Source organism: Grus americana, chromosome 9 (assembly GCF_028858705.1).
Source record: "Grus americana isolate bGruAme1 chromosome 9, bGruAme1.mat, whole genome shotgun sequence".
In the NCBI taxonomy this organism is placed as follows: domain Eukaryota; kingdom Metazoa; phylum Chordata; class Aves; order Gruiformes; family Gruidae; genus Grus; species Grus americana.
The window spans coordinates 247,373-271,647 of record NC_072860.1 but is presented as its reverse complement, the minus strand read 5'-3'; the positions used below and the strand labels follow the sequence as shown (position 1 = coordinate 271,647).

At 39.9% G+C, this 24,275-nt stretch overlaps 2 protein-coding genes across 6 annotated transcripts in view; one reads left to right on the top strand and one right to left on the bottom strand.

The window, feature by feature from the left end:
- Positions 1-752: 752 nt before the first annotated feature.
- On the bottom strand, positions 753-24,002 carry SEPTIN2 (septin 2). Of its 4 annotated transcripts, XR_008578307.1 has the most exons (14): positions 22,809-22,896; positions 20,334-20,366; positions 19,285-19,405; positions 16,009-16,095; positions 14,975-15,098; positions 11,566-11,700; positions 11,216-11,333; positions 9,859-9,960; positions 9,401-9,546; positions 8,654-8,737; positions 6,179-6,236; positions 4,176-4,288; positions 3,610-3,739; positions 753-2,631 (listed from the first exon to the last, which is right to left on the bottom strand). XR_008578307.1 is itself a non-coding variant. In XM_054835674.1 (13 exons), the coding sequence occupies exons 2-12, from the start codon at positions 20,340-20,342 to the stop codon at positions 4,184-4,186; spliced, it is 1,089 nt and encodes a 362-aa protein (XP_054691649.1). In that variant the 5' UTR covers positions 20,343-20,366; positions 23,816-24,002; the 3' UTR covers positions 753-3,739; positions 4,176-4,183. The 4 variants fall into 4 exon arrangements, 3 of the variants coding, with proteins under 3 accessions (XP_054691649.1, XP_054691647.1, XP_054691648.1); XM_054835674.1 differs by lacking the exon at positions 22,809-22,896 and adding an exon at positions 23,816-24,002 and having other exon boundaries at positions 753-3,739; XM_054835672.1 differs by having other exon boundaries at positions 753-3,739.
- Positions 22,986-24,275, top strand: part of HDLBP (high density lipoprotein binding protein) — a 38,998-nt gene continuing 37,708 nt past the window's right edge. Inside the window, exon 1 of one of the 2 annotated variants that reach the window (XM_054835668.1) lies at positions 22,986-23,123. The gene's annotated coding sequence lies outside the window, so the exon portion shown is untranslated. The remainder of the gene's footprint in view (positions 23,124-24,275) is intronic. The other variant, XM_054835665.1, reaches the window with a different exon arrangement.

Sequence of the window (24,275 nt, the reverse complement as noted above, 5' to 3'; positions counted from 1 at the left end):
TCCTTTAATGTACCAGTTCCACACTAAACACTTCAGATAAATGAAGCATAAAGATAATTTAAAACCATTTACGAAGGGTCGCAACATGCACGGGTTTTGCCGCTGTGGAGCGGTCTGACCCGTAATGTGTGCCTCCCAGCAATGCAAAGCAATCCAATACAGCAACCCAAAGCCCAGGCCAGGGCAGATGCAAAAGCCACACATTCCAAATTTACAGTACTCCTGTAAAATCCTCTGGTTTTAACAGTTAGCTCAAGAATCCAAAAACAAGGACACAGCCTGGTGCTCTTAATCTGTAACAGCCACAGGGGTCACTGAAGTCGTTTCACAGGAAGATGAGCTCTAAATTATTATGGAATATCTAGAACAAAGATCAATCACCCTTTCGCTCTCTCCAGAGATGAGGCATGATTCACTGGAGAAAACAATTACTCTTAACACGTAAAGCATCACGAGCACCTTCATTCTATGCTAACATAATAATTAAGGGACATGCAAGTTTGGTGAGAGCTGCTGAAAAAGCATGATCCCAGAGGTGGGACTTGGGCAGCTCTGGGAACACCGAGAGGGAAATGCACTGTACCAGTACACCCAGAGCACACGATACTTAATGACTGAATTTTGTGCGGGTTCATCAATGTGTTCTCTTTCAACCACATCTGCATTTCTCCCTTATATTAAAAACATATCACCACAAACAAATTAAATTGACAGGGTTGATTATAATAAAGAATCATAACAAAATAAAAAGAGCGTATTATAGCATTTTTTATTATAGCCTTGGCTAATGGCAGTACATAAAACAGAATATAACAGATTTTTGTACCGAGAGCAAGTAATTTTTGCTACCAACTATAAAGCTCTGCAAATTTAAAATTATTTTGACTCCTAAAATAAAAACCGTAACAATGCTGCTACAGAAAAAGAGTTGTGGCCAGTTTGGCAAGCCACCAAACAACATGTACCTTTTGTCTCCATATCTTTCTTCTACCCAAGTCTTTCTTCTACCAGTAGTTGAGTTTGTCCGAAACAGAATCTGAGAAAGGTAGTCTCACTTTTCATGTCATACCATGAAGCCATCAATTGCAAGACCATCACAAGAAAAGTAAAGGGGAAAAGACTTGGGAAGAAGAAGCAATTAGCTGTCTTAAAGTATTTCAGTGAAAATGGCAAGTGCCATAAACTTGCTTTTTCCTATTAAAAAAAAAACCAACAAACCACATATGAAAATATTTCTCCTGCTAGAATTTGTAGATCAAAAATTATTTGCCTAAGAATCAAACTGAATACTTTATCCTAATCAAATATTTTAATAGATACATGATATGCCTAAAATAATTCCACAGGTAGTGACCAAACAGCACTGAATGCATGGACAATCTGCTTTTGTTCCCATGTTAGAAAATACAGGAAAAAAACTATCAAACCAACATACACAGAGAGAGTTACATGTACAACCAGTCCCCCTTTGCATACATTATAGATTTCACAGTTTTTCTTCAAGTACAGGTTCATAGTACTATTGCAGCTTACCATTCCCTACCAAGGTTGTAGGTGAAAACACGAACGTCCCACAGCTGCTCTCCTTGGCAAAGCACACAATGCCTGCAGCATGCTGTGTTCAAAGCATTTAACAGAGATACCAGACAAATAGCTTAACAGTAGACAAATGCTACATTATCAGGAAAAAAACCCCACAAAATAAACAAAAAAAACCCCCAAACCCCCAGATTTGTGGCAACTGAAGAACGACATGGGACTTCACAAAGTATTTGATGACTTAAGTTTATAGTAAGTTCTTTTGGTAAATTTATGACAACTGATTCACAAAAATATATCAAAAGATTGAGGAAATAAATAAGGTATTGCGGAGTGTTTTGACAATACTGCCATGTTATTTTGTTTCTACACGCTCTCTCGAAAAAGCAAGACAAGAACTTAGAAGTGCATGCATCTAAGTTTTATATGTAAATATTCGACAAAATGGAACTTACTACTTCTGTGCTTCTCAACATACAAAAAGGTTCTCGTTTTCACTTTTGTCAAGGTTAGGGAAGGTCAAATGAGTTGTGCAAAACTCTGACAGTAATTGCCTTTGAGAAGAAAACTGGAGGTCGCTAGCAAAGGCTACGATGCTGGATTTTACTTCACATTTTTAGAAAGATTCAAATGTAAAACAATTCATCAACAGCAGTTTCAGGCAGGTAAAAATTTTAGTTGCTTAGCAGGTTTATATTTCATCTAGCCACTTAAGTACCACTGGAATTACACATTAGCTGTAGAAATCCTATTAATTTTTTCAAAGAAACATTAAAAAAAATTTATAAAAGTCACAGCTGCACCTGAGCTCAAAGAAGAGAAAAAACTCGCAATTCTATTTATTAGCTGTTCAGGTAACAATGTTTTGTAACAGATCAGATTAGGAAATCTGATTGCTGGCTTTATCAGAAGTAGTAGAAAAACCAACCATGGTGTATTACTGCTTACCATATCAGGTACCAGCTACGCAGCTGTACACTATAGCTGTTATTACGTACTACAAATACAATACCAGACGCGAGATGTAGTAGAAGTCCAGCCAAGCTAACAAATGGTCTCCTTTACTACCAGTGTTAAGGAAAGTGACCTTGGCTGAAGAAGAAAAAAAAAAGTGTAAGTCATCGGAGTCACTTCCGAAGTAATACTGCTAACTCTGTCTTGGAGCAAGACCTTAAAATACAGTTTGCATTGAACCTGTCAGGCACAGATCACTTTTAAAAAAAAAAAAAAAAAAAAAAAAAAAAAAAAAAAAGAGAAGTGTGCTAGTATATACTTTATACTACAATTAACAGTTTGCAATGCCCTAAAAATCGTATGAAAATACTCATTAGGAATCTAGAATTTCTTATGCATTTGGATATAGGAAACACCTGTGCATAGAAAACTACTCTTTGGGGTTTGCCTCATTTAACAGTATCAGCATCATTCAAGTTTATTTGGCTACAGTAATGCCAGAAAATAGTAGGACTGATTTGTGCTGACCTACAAGAAACTCTTCAAAATTATCTGCAATAGAGTAAGACATTTTAGGCAAACAATAAAGAATATATGTCCCTCAAGGTTAAATCTGAAGGAAATAATGTCTGTCATATAAAATACAGTGTGCCTCTTAAAGAGGCATTTCCTCTTATTTCTTTTGTTAAGACACAAGGCATGATTGAATTTTAATTTGATACTTGCAGAGGCCAAGAAAATCATCTGCACTGAGCAGAGACAGAAAAAGGGCTGATGGTCTCACAGACACACACCTGTAAACACTGCAAAAAATATAAAATTAACCTTTCAAGGATCCCTAGTGAGGTGACTGTTACATGCCACTGAACAAGATATCACTGACAGCTGTTCATGTAATACAAATTTAAAAGCAAGAAGCTAATAAGCCATATTAAAAAAAAAATTATCTAATGCCCTATCAGGCTAGAAAAGTTTCAATGTTTACTTTGTATCCCTAATACAATGGGAAATATAAGCTCAATATAAGAATTACTAAACAAAAAACAAAGTCAAATGTGTATAATATATAAAATACCAACTGAGTACATGTTATGAAATACACATCACAAGAATTACCACAATTCATTTCCACATTAAATTCTAAAGCAAACGCCAAGTCACATGTTGAGCAAAAGGCATCCTTTCTGGTATAACACCATCGTAATTCAACTCCAAACGCCTCCTCTAAGTCAGGGTATAAAGTAATCTAAAACCAAGACAGAAAAATACAATTTAAGATCAGCTATCTTCTTAGAGTTAGAAACCTGAAAAAACTGCAAACATTTTAAAAGTCACAATGAAATTACTTCATTATGAGTTTGAGAAACACCTGTTTATGCAATTTCAAAGACTCCTTCCATGATTCTTGCCAGCATATACTGCATTGACTTTCTGGAAAATTTGAAAATATATATATATATATAAAAAAAAAAAAAAACATATACACACACAACCACACTAATGTTTAGTTTGCCTCCAAGCCATTTCACTTCACAAACAGTAGTTAAACCTTACAAATTAAAAGTAAGATTGAAACCTATGCAAACCCACCTTCTAAACGTTTTTCCAAAACTTCTCAATACCAACCACAATAATGAGTAGTTAAAAGAAAAACCCTTTAAGTGGCTATTTGAACATCTTACCAAAGACTTTATACATGGTGTCCCTGAACCGTGCTGCTATCTCCTTCTCCACTTTGCATCTGCATCTGCATCTGCGCCTGCATTCTCGCAATCATCTCCTGCATGCGACGAAGCTGGAAAAGGAGCACAGAAGAATCCTGTGGCCTAATCTCACCTCAGAATACGACTCCTCACTGCCGCCACACTATTAATTATTTATATTAAAGAGGGAACACATATCTGCATTATCTTTATCTGATGGGTAAGAACCTCAGGTTATGGCATCTTTTCCTACTGCTCTTCTTCATCCATTAAGAGGCTGGAAATTTACTGACCGAAAGAAGCAGGCTTTACTACTGTAATTTGGGATGAGATTTTAAGCATCCCAAAATGGAAGTCTTTGCTACCTCTGAAGTTAAATGCATAAAAATGATGCTGCTGAAGTGCTGAACAAACAGTTACTAAAGCTTATCACCAGAAGAAAAGCAGCTTGTTTATGTCCCTCCAAACTACATCTCTATCTGTCACTAAAAAGAACTGTCAGGATTACTTTCCTTGCTAGTGATGTCTAGGTGGGAGCGAGTATTACAGACAAATCATCCAAGGAGACATAAGCATTATTAAAAATGGTTGCAAGTTCAGTTTTAGAGCACTGCAATATTTAAGCACAGGGTAATCATGTAACTCAGCTACTAAGATGAATTCAGCCATGTTACATGCACAATACTTAAATTCTTTTATCGTACCCAACTCTGACAGGTGGGAAGCCAACCTCACTGAAATACATTTGGGTGTCTTTGCCTTTGTGCACTTACACTTTAAACTTAAACTGTTAAGCTTAATAATGAATAGTTAAACCTGTGAAATGTTTACACTATTCTTTTTCCATATTCCTTGAAACAACGACCCTTTTCATTTTTACTCTAGTTATCTTTTGGGACTTGGGCAGCCGCTAAGACCACTAGTAGAAGACTAAGCATCCGCTCATGCCAGAGCAGACCAAAAAGTCCACCTAACTCAGCCTTCTCTCCAACACTGGCTATTAGCAATTGCATGAAAGAGCCTAACAGCCATGTGCACACCCGCAGTATTTCCTGATGTATCTCTCAAACTCCAGAAATCTGTCAATTCTGAACTTGCTAAACCAAAAAATTCTACCTTTGTATTTAGTGAGCAAGTTCATGGAGAAAGAAAAAGTCTCCAGTCTCTCAGCATTTTTGAGCCTATCTGCATTATTGCTATGCACAAAATACCATGCTAATGAGTTCCACAATTTACAGACTATCTTAAAACTATCTTTTTTTTTTATTTGAAATCAGCCGCCCATTAATCTCACTAACGCGACCTGTTGCTTGTATAGTAGATTCCCATTCACTCTGCCATCTATGATTATGTAGGCCCATTACTATATCCTTCCCCTCTTGTCATCTGCTTCCCAACAAGAACATGAATCGAATCTCCCCTTGTACAGGACCTGCTTCAGATCGTCACTTCAGCCTTTCTGCTCACTTTTTGCTATCACTGTACTTTTTCTATTCTTGGCTACATCCTTTTTGGGCTAGGGGACAATGAAAACAGTGTTAGAGCAACACACTATGGATTTATCATAGTGGCAGAATGAGAATTCCTGTTTCGTTCGTTATTCCTGACAATTCCTACCGTTGTTCCCTCCTTTACTGCAGAGCTGGACTGACTTTTTCCCAGTCTGCAATTGCTACCTCTAGAACCTTCCCTCCTGTGAGGATGGCTCCCTCCCCACACAACATGCATTACATCCATCACTGACTACTACAATGGAGTCAGGCATTTTACCAGATTCCCCCTGTTCCAATAAATCAGTATCCTGAGATTCCTCTACACCTCTTCACGTTCTGTTTTATTACTGCACCTTGAATAACTCTATATCAGCAAGTTCTGTCTTTTCCTTTATGAATTACCAAGACTATATAAATCATTTGACCTAAAGTAGTGACACAAGAATAAAAATCCCCCCATCACAAGAGTGCAGAGTTCTGTCATCTTACTTCGGCTTCTTTTTCAAGCAGAATCTGGTCTTTGTTTACTTCTTCGTCTTCAATTTTCCTAAAATAAGAGGAATATTGTTCAATAATGTGCATACATTCCAGATTTTGAACTTTCAGAGAATGCTTTGTTGACAAAAATCAAGGCTCTTAGAACACATCTTACATGTCAGAGTTTCATAATACAAACACATGTCATCGAAACCTGTTCTCCACATAGCTGCAATTCATGGCTTATTTTTAAAGCATTTTCAAGACATCAATTTATCCCTCATTCCTTCATAAAGTTATGCCCAGAACAAGTATAAACCGTTCTAGCTATTACTTTAAAACATGACAGATCTTCACGTGTAAGTATCAATAAAAACTATTTCTGAACGGTGTTCAAGTATAGCAGTTTCCCTGAGCGTTATCTTAACTGATTGCAATTTGAGTACCACACAGATATAGCAAATTCAGAAATACTGCAAACACGTAGTCGATTCTTCTCTTTCGTCCGTGCAATAAATCAATACAACTAAATCAAAATATAAGTTCAAGGTCATGTTGGACAAGATGTTAACAAAATATGGAAGCAACATGTGAAATAACCAGTGGTCTAAGAAATTCTGTATCTGGAACCTGGCTACCTCCAGGCAGAACCCTCCTTTGATGCAGTTCTATCCCATCTCTAACTTCATGAACCATGTTTGCTACCAAACATCAAAAAGGCTCATAACCAAAACCACAGAAGTAACACAAGCACCGTACGTATCTGGAATCCTTCCAATCGGGGGAACCCTTTATCCTCTGCTCCACTTAAGACTTTGAAGTTTGATTATTTTTCTAGTATAGTCACTTTTTTCTTTTTCTTTTTTTTACAAGTCCAAAAGATTTCTTTTGCATAACAGGTTAAAGTGTAGTACAAACATTGATTACTCATGTCAAAATTAAGCCAATGCTTTCAATCAGTATCTCAGCAAACTCGTTTAATTGGGACATTCCAGTCTTACAGTAAGAAACCAAACATAAGAATATTTTTATGTACTCTATTTTCAAAATTACCTACCACTTTGCTAATAGATTTCTCCTTTCCCATGTTGCAATGGGGAAGATCTGCTAACAGATCTAATCACACAAGTGCCATCAAAAGTGCAAAGAGAACAAACTGATGCTTGTTAAAGGCTAACAGAGAAACAGATTGTCAAAAAATCCTCTGTGCCCAAAAGCCTCTAAGAACATCAGTGAATACACTCTACAAGCACTAATTGCCAAGCGCTGCTGGTGGGGTAGGTGCAAGTTTGAAATAAATTCACGTGCAAACTACCCTCACTGACAGTAAATTTAACTACATTCTAGCACCACTTCAGAAATGTGAAAACAAAGATATATGGGCCACCTACTTAGAAAAGACACAAAAACATGGTTTAGTTTCACAAAGAAAGATGCCCCAACTTAACAGCAACTTACTGTCACAGGTCCTTGGCAAAGGCAACTTTAAATCCTCTAAAAATTGGCAAATGTTATTTTAGCTCTGGATGACCTTAGGTTACATTACTTCTAAGACCTTTGTACATACCTGTTGGATAACAGGCACCAGAACTTGGCAAAAATATTTTTTTAGCTTGAACTTCAGAAGACAGGATTTAAAGTCAGGGAAGAAGAGCACATCAGCCTGCCTGAAGGGAAAACCGGACTTGTAGGCCAATGCTACAGGCAGAGACAAATCCCTTTTCCTGAAAACTGACTAGGCACATGACAAAACCTATGTCAACAGCATGATGGAAAAAGCTTTGCAAAATATACCAAACCCACTGAAATGTGCAATTATGAAACCCTCTAGTGGTTGAAATAAGAGAAGCAACTAAAAAAATCTAAACCAGGAAACACCTAGTTTTCAACAAGGACTCACAAACTCAGCTTTACAAACCCTGCTATTTTAATGAAAAATGGGGTGTTCTGCCCATCTCTCTTACCAGGAAAGCTGTGCCCTACCCACCACAGCTCAAAATAGGGTTGAAAGACATTCTCCTGTAACTGTTATGCAAAGAAAATTATTTATATATACACCATGTTTAATAAAGCACTGCAGAAGGACTTGAGTTTCTCTTTTTAAAGACGCAGTCCAAATATCCCAGTAGTTAATTCTGAAAAAAACCTTTTTTTAACATATCAGCACTGACCTAACTTGCAGATTTAAGACAACATTTATCATAGACATCTGCCCTACTTACTTACCTCAAACATTCCAAGCCTTAAACCAAAGCAGAGATCTAACTACACCCTTCTAATGCCGCAACTGTCTCTTTAGATTTACATAATACTTTTTCTTACACTCAGTGTAAGCTGGTTGACTGAACTTGGTGCTTACTGGAGCTACAGAGCTGTCCATGATCTACCAAATCGTAGCAATGAAATGGTAGGAGAGACACAGAGAGAGAGACACCAAAAAATAAATTCAGAAGAGGAAGAAACAGCATATAACCATAAGATGACAACCTGCCGCCTCGTTTGAGCCTCTCAGAGCGGAAGTTCTCATAGTGAAGATCCTGGGTCACCTCCTGAAGATCTTGCATATGGGTGCTGGAGGAAGAGAAAGAATTAAAACATACCTGTGTCACATCAGCTTGCTTAACCAGCTCTCACATTCTGCGCTGTATTAGGTCAACGTTCAGCATGTACACCCAGTTAACATGCTAACTTAAAAGCTAATTTAAGTTAAGTGGGTGCAATAAAAGACACGTAGAGAGACCACCTCAGACCCAGAGGCAGCCCTGACATAAGCTGTCCTCCTGGGTGAGATGTTTGATGAAGCAGTGCTGGGCAGGGGAAGCAGAGTAGCAAAGCCTGAAAAAAGTCAACCAGTGGACTTTTGAAGTCTACTCCTTTGCAGATATATATCTACATATAGATATGTTCGAAGAAGCACAAGGTTTGAAGCAACCTGCTTTGTGTTCTTGGGGATCTGAAGCAATACAACACTGTGTTCGACAAAAGAATTAAGACAAAAGATTATTTCACAGAATCACTGAGTAATTCATATTGGAAAGAACCTATGGAGCCTATGTTGTCCAATCCCTGTCTAGGCCTAGGCCAGCTAGGTGAAGGTTGCTCATGGCCTTCTCCAGACAAATTCTGAATGTCTCCAAGGATTCTACAACCACTTCAAACCTCCATTACAGTGTTTGAGTATCTTTCTGGTGATTGTTTTTTAAACTGCCATTTCATTGGGATTTTCTAACTTACATTAACATTGTCCTCAGCTTCAGGAAGTCATTATGTTCTGGATTCTCCACTTCAACTACACCCCATGGGTAGAGTCGACCTCTAACTTTTTTACCTTTGGCTTCAATGAGTTGATTGGATCCCACTACACAAAATGGAATGCTGGCCTGAAAGCCAAAAATGCAAAAATTACTAATAATGAACCAGAACAAACAACTCCAAGAACAATCCTTGTTCTGCTCAGCACTGCATATTATGGTAATAAGTTTGTAATGCTTTTAATTTGAAGCTGGAAAAAAAAAAAGTAAAAAAAAAAAAGTCGTTGTTACCACCATCTTCCAGATAGAGAGCCTGGGCACAGGGACACAGTGACTCACTCAAGACCTCCTCACAGGACATACCTTGCTCTAAAGCCATCTGAGCAGTCCAAAAACATATGGAATATTATCCACGTAGGTAACCTGTGAGGCCAGTCATACCTTCAGGAGTCTGGTCTGCTCCTTAAAATCTTCATCCTCATCTGATTCAGCATCAGGCAGGTGATAAATCTTGATGCCATGCTCTTCTATTTCATCCAGAATCTGACATTTATAATTTCAGAAATTGAGATAATATTAAAGTCAGTACTTTTAAATCTTAAGGTACAATTACTAGACCAGTTATAAACAATCTCTTGAGAAATTCAGGCCTATCTTATTGATCCAAATTACTTGGCAAGTATTTGTTTTTAAGCACCATATTTCTTCATGATATTCAACACCTACTTGCCACAGACTTTCATACAAACAGTAGTGTGTTCAAATAAACACTGTCCTTTGTGGATTACACATAATAAATTGAGCTTTTTTAAAACCTTTGCTTTTTTTTTTTTAACATTAGAAAGCATTGACTCAGAAGTGATAATTGCTTTGAACAGTCTAAAACTCCTTGCTCTTGCCTCTGAATTACTATTTGGGAGGTAGGGGTGGGAGCATTTAAAAACCTAAGCGAGCTACAGACACAACAAATAATTTTTCTGTCTTCATGACTGCTAAGAATGGCATCTGCGGCTGGAAACCATTTGCAATAAACCCAAATTTTGCTCTTTAAAACAATATTTAAAAAAAAATCCTTATTTCTGCAGAATTCTAGCACACTAAGTCTATCAAAGTAAAGTATACTTCTCTATTTTTATTGAAAGTTGGGTAAGGATTTTCAGAATAACTGAAAAAAAATCATAGATGAAGTTTTAAATATAACAGCTAAGATGGGATCAAGTGTGCCTTCTGGCAAGTTAATTCTAACACTTATTTCTAAATTTCACAGTTGTTATTGACTCATAATGCTTTGTTGCATTTTCCCCCCCGCCCTCAGCAAATAGAGCATCAAGTCCTGCAAGACTAAATGTGTTAAGAGGTCTCGCCTATGGAAGAAAGAACTGGAATGTACTAGAAGAGGGTGACATAGGGGAAGAAAACAAACTCCAAATCATAAAAAAATCTCCAAAAATTCTATTTTTCAATCATCAGAATTCTGACTGGGTAAAAAAATATATGCACACTATAGATCCAAATACTGTCTCTGCTTTGGGACTAATTAAACAGGTAAGGGAGCAATCACTGTTAGCAAATACATTTAAATATTTTTCCAAAGTTTCAAAATTCACCCATAATGTAATTATAAAGGTATCAAAATTGTAAAGATATCAAACTACATATTAAATAACGTTACACTGTGCATGAGATTATATTTTTCTTGGCTAGGACAGAGTAAGGTTGAATGAGAATGCTCCTCTTCAGCAACCATGCTGCCGTAACCAAAGCACAACACTTTGCAGCAAGCTAGAAAAATACTTACCCTTTTCTTTAGTCTTTCTCGCTCTTTCAGAGAAAGTGTATCAGCTTTTGCAATCACTGGCACAATATTTACTTTGTTGTGTATAGCCTTCATAAACTCAACATCCAGAGGCTTAAGGCTAAAATTAAAATATGGAAAAAGTTAAATTTATTTTTAACCTAAATTACCACTTTTTTTACACCAATGTAGATCTCTCTCCTTTCACAGAAAGAATGCGCCCAATTAATTCCAGCAGTTCTAGTACTTCCTTAAGTCACGGCAATCTGATTCTGAAAATTTAAGTCAACAGGCACAAACCAACTCCCCAAAGTAAAACCGTTTAAAAAATAAAATGACAGAGAAACACTTACCCATGACCAAACGGTGAAATGAAATAGAAGCAGCAATGAACCCGGTTATCTATGATATGCCTTCTGTTCAAACCACTCTCATCATGCAGGTATCGTTCAAATTGCTCATCGATGTAAGATATTATGGTCTTAAAACTGTAAAACAAATATGGATTCAAGAAATCATGCTCGTTCCCAAATGGTCAATAATTGTAGGGATGTTTCAAAGGTAATATTAAAACACCAAGACAATGGTGTTTTATGAACAAACCTGCTGATAGACAAAAATTAATTTACTGGTGCTGTAAGACTGTACATATCTAAGCACATATCTTAAAATTTTACTTGAATTCCAGAATAACAAACTACTATGCTTTTTTTAATATATATATTAAGATAAAATATACATACATAACAACACAACTTCTACAGCAAATTTCTTTTGGGTTAGTATTTATCTTTTGACTAGTATTAATTACACATGCTCAAGATAATCTAAGCTTCTTGTTCCAAATTGATGTAAAATCATAGGATAGTTTGAGTTGGAAGGGTCCTTTAAAGACCACCTAGTCCAAATCCCCTGCCATGGACAGGGACACTCTCCACTAGACCATGAACAACTCCAGCATCCTCAACTTCTCTTGGCAACCTGTTCCAGTGTCTCACCACCGTCGCTGTAAAAACTTCTTCCTTATGCCCAACCTAAACCTACCCTCTTTCAGTTTAAAAGCGCTGTCCCTTGTCCTGTCACTTCGGAACCTGGCAAGAAGTCTCTCTCCATCTTTCCTATAAGCCCCTTTATATATTGAAAGGCCTCAGTAAGGTCTCCCTGGAGTCGCCTTTTCTCCAGGCTGAACAACCCCAACTCTCAGCCTGTCTTCACAGGTGTTCCAGCCCTCGGATCATTTTTGTGGCCCCCTCTGGACCTGCTCTAACAGGTCCATGTATGTCTTCTGCTGAGGGGGCCCAGAGCCAGATGCAGGTCTCTCAAGAGCAGTGTAGAGGGGGAGAATCCCCTCCCTTGACCTGCTTTTGATGCAGCCCAGGATATGAATGGCTTTTGGGGATGCAAGTGCATATTGCCAGCTCATGTCCAATTTTTCACCCACCAGTATCCCCAAATTCTTCTCTGCAGGGCTGCTCTCAACCCATTCATGTCCCGGTCTGTATTGAGATTGAGGATTTCCCCAACCCATGTGCAGGACCTTGCACTTGGCCTTGCTGAACTTCATGAGGTTTGCCTGGGCCCCTCCTCAAGCCTACTGAGGTCCCCTGGATGCCATCCCTTCCCTCTAGCGAATCAACTGCACCACTCAGCTTGGTGTCATCTGCAGACTTGCTGAGGGTGGGCTCAATTCCACTATGTCATTGACAAAGATATTAAATAGTATCAGTTCTAGTGTGGACCCTTGAGGGACATCACTCATTACCGGTTTCCACTTAGACTTTGAGCCACTGACTGTAACTCTGTGGACACGGCCATCCAGCCAATTCCTTATCCATCTAACAGTCTGTCCATCAAACCCATCTCTCTCCAATTTAGAGGCAAGAATGTTGTGGGGGAAAATATGAAAGGCCTGACAGAAGTGCACGTAAATGACATCAGTAGCTTTTCATTTATCCACTCCATGGTAGAAGGCCAACAGATTAGTCAGGCACGATTTGCCCTCGGTGAAGCCATATTGGCTGTGTCTAATCACCTCCCTGCCTTCCATATATTTCAACATCTCTTCCAGGAGGATCTGTTCCATGATCTTACCGGATACAGAGGTGAGGCTGACTGGTCAGTAGTTCCCACAGTCCTCCCTTTTCACCCTTTCTAAAAATGGACACGATATTTCCCTTTTCCCAATCACTGGGGACTTTGCCTGCCTGTGATGACTTTTGAAATATGATGGGAGAACAGCTTGGGAACTACATCTGCCATAGATAACCCAACAAGATGGGATGCATCTTGTCGGGTCCCATGGACTTATATACATTCAGTTCCTCAGGTGGTCTCAAACCTGATCTTCACTTACAGTTGGAGGGACTTCATTTCCCCAGTCCCTGCCCTGAGCTTCAGAGGCTTGAGAGATGTGGGAAGAGGGATTACCATTGAAAACCAATTAATCTCAAGATTATTTCTCAGTACTTATTATAATTAATAAGTTTTAATTAATTAATTACATTTCTCAAAAAACCCCAATCGAACCCAAAGATGATGAAAATGCACTTGAAAACGAAGAACAGAATCTGAGAATGCTCAAATGAATGTGGACAAGATCTAAAGGTGGATTTTTACTTGCACCAAAGACTAGATGAATTACTTTCTCAGAGTATTGTTTAATGTCTTGTGTTCCAGTGGTTCCATTGCTTTCTGACTACAAAGAAATGTCAAGGTCATTGGGCACTTAAAACTCTTCCAAACTTAAGAAACTAAGAAAAAAAAAAAAAAACCAATCAAAATATCTGTGTCACAAAATTTATTTCAAGTTGTGTGGAAGTTATTGATGCCTCTTTACATGTATCTGAATGAACTCATAACAAATTAAGCCTCCTCAAAATTAGAGAACATGTCCATCTTGATATCTATAAAGTAGAATTTTTCACTTTACAGGGACAGAAGTGTGTTTGGGTTAGTGCTTTGACACCGTTTAATTTAGGGTTAAATGCACTGCCTTTCTTTGCTAACGACTATACCTTTGAAGAAGAGCTGGAAAACCTGATAAAAAGGAAACATCCTGCCCCAGAAGGCCCTGAGAGCTGGGTGACTGCCAGAGGCCCGAAGTCAACAAAAATCAGCACTAACTAGGGGAAATGTAAAGGTGGCTGGGGGAGTTCACGACCACCCACCCAATTAAATGATTATGCAAATTACACCCACACACACCCCCTCAAGGAGCATGTGTTCTAATTTAAATATGCTTGACCAATAGTAGATGATGCGGTAATTAATAACCAATTAGCGTAAATTTAGGTGCATTTTTTTAATCCTGTAACAAGATAAATACGTTGTAGATTCTGTGTGTGGTGTGCTAGCTTTGTGGAATTACCACCTAGCACCCATCTCTGCACAGACATGAAATGAATAAAATACCTCTGCTCTGTGTGTATATTGGTGTACCGCACACCGGGTAAACGATCCCGCTTTTGGGATAACAACCTCTCCAAAAAAATCACACCTCAAATTCAGCACTTTGCGTAACACACCAAAAAATTTAGATAATGCACACCAAAAAAGTTAAGATAATGACTTAAAAGTATAATCACTTTGAATCACCTTTGGAGTGGAAGTGTTTAGAAGAGCTACGGTTGCCACTTGGGCCATCCTACTTTGAACTGCATATCAATATAGCCCCACTTCAGTCACTTATTCCCTGCCCCCAGGACAAATCTGAAAGGGATGTCAGTCTTCATACATAGGTCAACATATACTCTGTGTACATACCAGTCTCGACAGTTGATAGCATCCCCATATCCTGGTGTATCTACAACCGTCAGTCGTAGTTTCACACCCCTCTCTTCAATTTCAACTGTTGAGGCTTCAATCTGCACAGTGCGTTCAATCTTCTCTAAAAGACAATAAACTTGATGTTTCAGAATAGAATTTATAAGACTATGTCATTTTGAGATAAGCTCAAAAGATTAATTGGCAGACGCAACCATATAAATTTTATTCCACAGATTACCTTCTAAGGCCTGATAACTTAATAGCAAGACTCAGTACTTAAGTTCTTCAGATTTTGTTAGAAGATTATTTGAGATTTCATACTGTTCTTAAATATAATGCAGAAACTAAGGTAAAAGGGACTGAGAAAAAAACCTGTATGTCATCAGCAACTTGGAGAACAATATTAAGTTATACGTAATGGATTGTTTCCTAAGGCTGAAAGTGATAAGTAATCATCAGCTAACATGATGAATTATTAAAGCAAGTCATTCAACAAGTAGCAAAGAGGGGAAAATAATAGCACCTTCCTCTATTTTCTTACAATATCCTCTTTCATTGGATTATTATATGCTTTTTTTAACAGAATAAAAAAGGGACAAGGAACTGAAGAAGAAAAAGAAGTGAAGTTCACATTCACTAAATATCAACCCAAAGCAAAGGAATCAAGTTGCAAGTCCAAGCAGGCATAAACAATGCATAAGTTTAGAAGTGCAATAGATTAAAAATTAAAGAAAGTTTCTGATTTAGTTGGTTGTTTATCTTACTGCACCACAATGACTTTTTTTAAGCAAAAGAAGAGATCAACTTGCTCTGTGCCAATATGAATACACCTGAGGACTAAACAACAAAGACCCCATAAACACCCCAAGTACAGAGGGAACCAATTCTATCGAACAGTTCAAGTATAAGGAAATACATTAGAAATTATTACGGCTAGAAATCACTACTGGCTGTTACTAAAATCCAAAGATAAAAGTATTCAATTCCAAAAACCATCGAGAACAGAGAAACTATAACAAAGGTGTGTTTACCAGCAGCTCCTGGGATTATCCTTTCTGGGTAGAGATCTGTCAAGAAGAGGCTGTTTATTAATGTAGATTTTCCCAATCCAGATTCACCTGTGATTCGATATAAAGATAAATTCAACATATTTACATAATTAATTCCAACTGTATCCAGACAGTATCCTCTGACTATAGATTTTTTCAAGTTAAATGTAAATATTTTCATTTTAAAATTTACATCTTATAGTTTTTTATTAGAAAAGTTTGCACGAGAAGGTTGAATAACAGTATTTACATCTCAGATTTATAATACACTTTCTCAGAGCTTTCACTGATGATTTGTAATTAAACCTGCTAGTCAAGTGTCATTTCGATCAATTTAGACTTAAAATTTCCCATTTCGTGTCTCATGACTTTTTAAGGCATGCTTTTCTATCACTCCAGAATGTGAAAGATCAAATAGAGTGAGAAGCTAGATCCTGCCTGGGCTGTATCAATTTAAACAAAAAAAAAAAAAGGCATTGCTGAACTTCTGCACAGCCAGCCATCATAAAGTGTGATTTATTTCTGCTTTTTTTACAGAGCAATTTTTTCACGGATGGTACCATTTCACTGAGTGTACCATAAATATATTTTTGTTCTAGGGCTACTGACTGAGCCGTGAGGAAAGTTCAAAAGCCAACTAATTAGCTAAAGATCAAGATCTAAATCAGAACAAAACGTTCACGGCATAAAAAAGACCCGCAACTCAAAGTGCTCAGTACTTCACTGAACAATTCCTTTTCTAGAATTCTCATTTTATTTCAGGTGTTGATAGAATTAATTTTAAAAAAATAGATGTTAAAAATGATTGGCCGCATGATCCCTCTGAGTAACACAGACTATTCTGCAATAGGAGTCCGACAAAAATATCTGAACAAAAGAAAAAAAGAGATGGAATTGTTTTTTAAATAAATATTTGGCTAGGAGCTGCCAGTTTTTAATGCCTTATGGAATGCATCTCTCAAGATCAGATTTTACCAGTGCAGTCTTCACCAGTGAACTCAACAGTCATATCACATCATTTCAGCAAAACCAAAAAAAGTATGATTTTAAGCAGTGGCACATTCCCTACTTTCAGTCTAAGTAAGTATTATATGTAAACCAAATCAGTTTTCATAGTCGCTGTCAAGGATTAATGAAAAGAGTAGTTATTCTAACTACTGGCCACGGTAGTTGGAGTTTAGTGACTCTCAAGTGAAATAACTATTTAGATGAAGTAACAGCTTAATAATGAGAAGGAACATGAAATTGTTAATAAATACAAGTGGCTAGGATTTCTTTGGAAGCACCACAGTGAAGCAGCCAAACTGTTATAAACCCCAGCTCATATTTTCACAAACCACAATAAATAGCAGAAAAAACAATGTGAAGAAGGAAAACCGTTGATTAGGACTCTGTCAGTGCAGACAACTTTTAGAGAAACATTCTCCTGCTCAGAAATTAAGAAGCATGGCAACTTCATGAAGAATAGTAGTTCGATACAGGCATTGTGATATATCTCACAAGAGAACATATTTAAACCCCACGCATATTTCAAGAGAAAGAATTCACATTCCAAACTGTTGAAATAATCAACAATTTAAAGCACAGTTTATTTTATCTTACATCGGCTGCCTCCCTCTGCTCATGTATCTTAAAATATCATTCCAAATTTTCAATGAAGCTACTTTTCTCCAAATTCTCCTCCTGTAGTTTTCATTTACCCCTTAGAATACTGGCAGGCAACAACTGTAAAGTTAAATTTTACTCTGAGACATGGGTGGTGTTAATTGTCTTTCTGTTACTCTGACACCATGTCATTTTCCCCCTATTTTCTATTTTGCAAGAGGCTAGAAACAACTGTGTGGTCTATATAATTTTACATAGCTTTCTGCCAGAACTATTTGACATAGCACTATTTGCAATTAATCTCAAAGAGATCTAGAAATTGAGTTTAGCTGCAGCAGAGAAAGCATATCTTTGTTTCTCAGAACTGTTCAGTTTTTTATGATCACTGAACAGTAAATTCTGAAGAGTCACAGTAGACATCGTAATGTGAAACATCTGCTTATAGTTTGGCTTTACCCTTAGATTTTATAAGATATCCATTATAATATTATCCTAAGCAAATCCAATAAATGATACAGTAACCAACTATGATAAAATTCTATGAAGACAAAAATAAGGGCCAACTCTGTCCAACACTAAAACTACAAAAGACAGAAACAAGATAAAAGCAATGCTAGGGCTGTCATTTGGCAAAACTAATGAAAGGTTGGAGGACAGTCTCCTTCTGTAACTACTGGAATCCAAAACAATTAAGAACTTGAACACCTCCTATCATGTACTGCCTCACCTCTCCTGCTCATTTCCACTGTGATCTCTCTTGGACAAATCTAACACACAAATAGGATTTACTTCTTGTGACGCCTGGTAATAAAGAACCTAATTCTATTAGGATACTTTTTGCAAAAGCCTATTTTAAAAGCGAGAATTACAAAGTTCAAACACCAGAACTCAGATGCTTCAGCTCCCAAGCAGTGTGACAGGGACAGAGATAGAAGACGCCCAAGCCTGATTTGGGAGTCTACTTAATTTGCAAAAATTTACACCGACTTCTGAGAGGATCAAGGTACTTCTGCAGACACACGAGATTTCTCTTTCCATTCCAGATACCAACACGGATGCTTCATGAAGTATCAAATAGAATTAAACTTTAAATTATAACTGCTAACAGAAACTCAAGATCAATTTTAAAAGTAACAGCTCACATCAAAACCAACGAATCCAATTCTCATTCTTCTCTTACAAGAGTATTTAGAAGGGCTGGAAAGACCAGAGTTCAGATTCTTTTGAGCTACAGAAGCATAAAGAGCATTTTAAATAGAATAGTCTTCTTAATACTATTCTCTTAATCAAAACACACATTCCATTTTAAATGGAATGCTTGAATCTGGTAAGACAGAAGAGAAGGAAGAAAGTAATGATCACTAGAGTACACAACAACATTTCTTCACTTCACCCATGAACTTATTAACGTATTCAAACATCATTTGTAGTGTGGAAAACAACTGCTGCATGAATTAATAAACTATAAAAGAAAGTTAAATCATAGAATGGTTAGGGTTGGAAGGGACCTCAAAGATCATCTAGTTCCAACCCACAGAAGAGCTTTCTGATCCAAGATGAAGCCTTACAATAGTGGAAGTGATATTCATTTTAATTCCAAATTCCCTGTGAGTAAATACTAATTTTGAGAAAGACTATAAAATGTTTCCTTACCAACCACCATAAGAGTAAATTCAAACCCCTTTTTCACAGACTTCCGGTGAACCTGATTGGGAAGGTTTGCAAATCCAACATAGCCAGGGGTTTCTGGATTGGTAAACTGAGCAGGCTGTTGCTAAAAATAAAATACAGTAAGACAATAATAAGGAACCACTCAAGACATACTTGTTTGTATAACTGCTTTTCTCAGTTATTTCAAACGGTTTGAATCTACATGACATACTGAGAGAAAACTACACAGGTGTTCCTACTGCTCAACAGTTTCACAATAAAGTACAGAACAATTACATTCACCTGGAATTAAAAAACAAAAAAGTTTCATTTATTCAGCTATCCAGCCAGGATCACCTTAAGTAAAAAAGAAACAAACCCCCAAACATTTATTTAGGGAAGTATGAAGTTCATTTGCTAATCACACACTTTTTAAACAGTGTCTTCACACACATTTAAAATAAAGAAGTTTGTGTCCAATGTTTATGGATTTAAATAAAAAAGTGACTGTTTCTAGTCTGTTTTTAGCACATCTAAAGGAAAACACTGAACGACTAGTGAAGTGCTAGCCCTCTGCTGGAAGTCCTCCTTAGATGAATCCCAGGATGCCAATAATATTTTATGTTGCCACATTGTTTATGAAGGATTTTTCCAGAAGATCCGTTGTCTCTATCAATAAACAAAGAAATTAAATCTAAATTCTTTTCTTAAATGATTCCTGCTCAAAATACAGTAGTAGAATGGAAGTTTCAATGAAAATGCACCAGGGAGCTTGTATGCAACTCCCTGACCAAAACTAAATCCTTCCAAGAGTATTAGTTAACTGCAGAGGTTTGTACTTGTAGGAAACTAATATATGTTTTACATCACTAAATCTTTCAATATGATGTCTTCTAAATGTGAATTCTCTCTTATTTATGACCCATAAATTTAGCATACACATCACCATCAAATGCGATGCAAGTTACACATTCTGCCCTTGCAGATTTATATTTAAAAATAAAATATCTGTTTCACATTGTTACACTGGAACACAGAAATATTATTCTTACCTTGGACATTTTTATGAAAGGTCAGGAACAAATCTGGAAAAATAATAATGTTTTTCAACTTATTAAAAATTGTACAAGAAAAAAAACCCAAACAACAAAACACAAAGCGCTTAGTTGCACACTAAATTAAAAAAGAAGCATTCTTGATTGGACGTCCAGATTTTGAAACAGTGTGAATTGCTTCACGGAGTACAAGTATTTGACTCTCTAGTATTAACGAGGAACAGAATTTTCAGCAACCATTGGACAATAAACTCAAGCTACATGAACGTGGGTGCTATAGGCACTAGATGTATGACAAACCATTTTGAAGCCGGAAAAAGAAAAGTTCACATCCTTTCCGGAAACTAACCAAACCAAACATACTGCTTAAAGACATCTTACTATTTAGAGGAAACATCTCAAAAAAACCCCTCGTGTATTATTTATTCTGTTTCAGCCTCCTTCCCCTCAATATTTCCGTTCATGCTTGAGCGTTCTGTAAAGAGTTGACAACTTCAAAAATGAAGTATCAATGCTTGCAAACTCAGTCATTTTAACTTCTTTTGCCAAGATAAGATTTTCACACGCAGCTGCATCGCTTTAAGATACAAAGGGGGAGAGGAGCAGGAAATCTCTCATCTAACACCTCCATGCAAAAAAGTCTCTTGAAAAACAAAGACCTGTCAACAGAAGAGAACTGCCATCACACTAACTTGCATGAGTTCAAGCAATCATATAATTTACTACGGCAATATAAAAAAGTCACATATGCTGTATCTTCAAGTGATGAGATCTCCAAGTCCCCCTTCTAGTCCCTCCCCTGGCTTGCCCTCTAACCAAAAAGGTATCTGTTTGCGCTCACAAAGCTCACATAGCACATCTTGTGAAATGACACAAATTGCTTCCATGTATGGCACCCTTCAGTGTGCCTCCCATCAAAAAGCCATCCTGATGCCAAAGCAGCCTACCAAGTGTCAGATGGACAGGAGCCCAACCTTTTTTGTGCTAGTGTACTGGGTCTGGCTGAGGGCAAAGTTGTTTTCAAATTGGTGATGATTTCCAGCAGCCATGGCATTTGCTTCTCAAAGCTACCCTATGTGTATATATACATACAAGTGTAACCTCCTTTAGGTTTATTACAATGAAACTTTTTAGCTCACCACGATTACTTCACTATTAACAATTACCAAGCTGCTTCTCCACACACACCCACCTCCCAATAAGGAAGAGCTCAGTTTTGACGAAAGCTTTTTGATGGGAGGAACAGACTAAAGGTGCTAAACATTGAAGCAATTTGGTGTCGTTTCATGTGAAGCTGAACTTGCTGACAAAAATCTGGCATCCTGATTACACACACAGAACAAAAACTGGGTAACATGCTTCTCAAGTGAAATTTCATGCTAAAAATAAAAGCCAGTATCTGCAATTTCAGTCAATAAGCTGGTCTATGACCTATGAAGTATTTAACTGCTGAAGAGGTCATCTCTGAGACTTTTATCAGTGTGCAAGATTGCTCCGATAGCAACTCTTCCAAGAGTGTTTCCTGCCGAGTGAGGTCATTGATCCTTGCTTAACCATTCTCCATGAGAGATTTTCAATGCCAAACAAAACTTGATCCTGCTAGAACACAGAACATTCTTTTAATTCACGAGGCTTGTCTGCCACCCAACCATTTCTCAGAGGCAAGCTAAGAACAGAAGAAAGTTTCTCACAGCTACCAAGAAACGAAGGAGAGCTATTTATGCAGATGCCTACAGTTACATTACATTTTAATATATGGACCAAGCACAGAAATCTTGCACAAAGGCTCTTTCCCATAGCATTCCCTCCAGGGCAGCGGCTGAGCGCTCCCACGCAGGCAGGAGCACGCAGTCACGGAGCAGTCCAGATTTTCCTCTGGAGCTGGTCGATCGTGATCCGTACCCTCCGGTTTCAACAACCCGCTGGGGTTTTCTATCAGAGCGTCTTATGAAGCGTAGCGTGCGAACGGCACCAGACTGACTACCGCACCGCTCTGGAAAGAGGGAACCGCATCTCCGAGGCCCGCCCTTCGGCGGGTACTTCAGGCGACAGCAAGGCCCCGCGCTCGGCGGGGGGCAGGCAGGGCGCTACCTCACCTCTCCCACACCCCCCTCTCGCGGGGGGGCCTCCCCCGCCCCAAGCTGCTGGCGGGGCTACAGCCGGCGCCATCGGCCCGCTTCCTCCTCACCAGCGTCTCCCCAGCACCCCTCCCGGCCGCCCCACCGCCTTCCCTCAGCCGTTTCCTCCCTCAGCCGTTTCCTCCCTCAGCCACGGCCCGCCGAGAGCGTCCCGCGAGAGCGCCCAGAGGGACATCCCGGAGAGCTGGGGAAGGGGCTGCCCTATGCCGCCCCTCCAGAGAGGGACCGCGCAGACAGTCCCCCAAGCCCACACCGAGGGAGGAAGGGAGAGAAGGAAGAGAAGAAAAGAGAAGGGAGGGCGGAGGGCAGCGGCCCAGCCCATCCCTCACCTCACCTGCCAGCCCGCGCCGCACCCAACCAACGACCCCAACTGCCGCTCCCGCGCGCGCGCACCGTCAGGGGGAAGGGGAGGAGCCGAGGCGCTTCGCCCCGCCCCGCCCCTCAGGCCCCGCCCCCGGGGCGTTGTCGGGCGCACGGCGCAAACGCGCATGCGCCCGCCCCGTTCCCATAGCAACCCGCCGGCCAAGGGTACGTGGGGGAGGGACCACTCATATGTTGGTAGGTCACGCACAGCCCTCTTTTTTACCAAGATGGCGGCCGGCCCCTCGGCCTCGTACCCAGCATAGGCTTCGCTGCGGGCCTACTAGAGGTAAAGCCGGCCCTGCGCCCGGTGGCGCCGGCCGCGCGGAAGGGCGGCGGGGGGTGGGGAGCGCCTCAGGTTAAGCGGGAGGAGGGCGCGGGCCCGGCTCTGCGGCCGAGCGGGTTCCGCTGCCTCCAACAAGATGGCGGCAGCAGAGAGACGGACTCCGCGGGCGGAATGTCTAGCGAGCGCCTGGCTCTGCTCTATGGTCTCGGCCTCTCCGATTGGCGCGGGGTGGGCCACGTGCCGCCGGGCCCCCCCCCCCCCCCGAGACGGGGCGCGGGGCTCGCGGGGGGGCCTCCCCCACCCCCTCTGCCAGCGGCCGCCCCGCTCTGCGCCGGCGGCGGGGAGCGCTCCCGTGCTGCCCGGGGAGCGGGCAAAAAGCATGAGTCATGCCCCGCTTCCCCTCCCTGCGGCGGCCGCCCTCCGCCCCGCGGGTCAACCGGCGGTGGCCCCGGCCGCCCCTGGCGGAACGGGCTGAGGAGGGCTCGCACGCCTCCAGCCGTGACAGCACGGATGCGGTCGCCTCCCCGTTCTCCCCCCCTGCGACTTGGTGGCAGATCCCATCCGGTGGCCCGAGGCCTGGGCTGCTTCGGAGTGTGATTGGAGCTTGAGAGTAACGGTCTGCTCTCGCAGCGCTGGTGGGCCCGAGCGGTGAGGCTCCGGTCATGGGCTGCTCGGGAGAACGGCTTCTGCCTCACCTGTGGCTCTCCGGGTAGAGCCAGCCGCCGCTGTGTGGCAGAGGGGAAATTCTGCCTCTTTACCGAACTGCTCTCTGGTCCTGTAGTATGGTTTGATTGCAGGTCGTTTATAGAACAGGGCGATCCAGCAATCAAGCAGAACTGAAGAGGTTTCAGTGAGGCGAGCGTGTGATCCTTGGGCCCAGCTTGGCTATAGCTGAAGCGGCTTGACACGTGATAAGTTGCGCTTCCCGTGCTGGCCTTCCCCACACAGTAGGAAGGATTCCCAACTGGCAAGAGCAATTCCTTCCACTGAAAGATGAGATGCAAGAGAGCAGGTCGTGCTGGGAATGTTAGGAATAGCAACAGCAGTTCACTCATAACTGATGAGAGGAGCCAAGGTCCTTGAATTCACAGCTCTAGTTTAGAATTTGAATCCAAATTCACAACTCTGTGGCCAGGAAGTGAAAATTGGAGACAT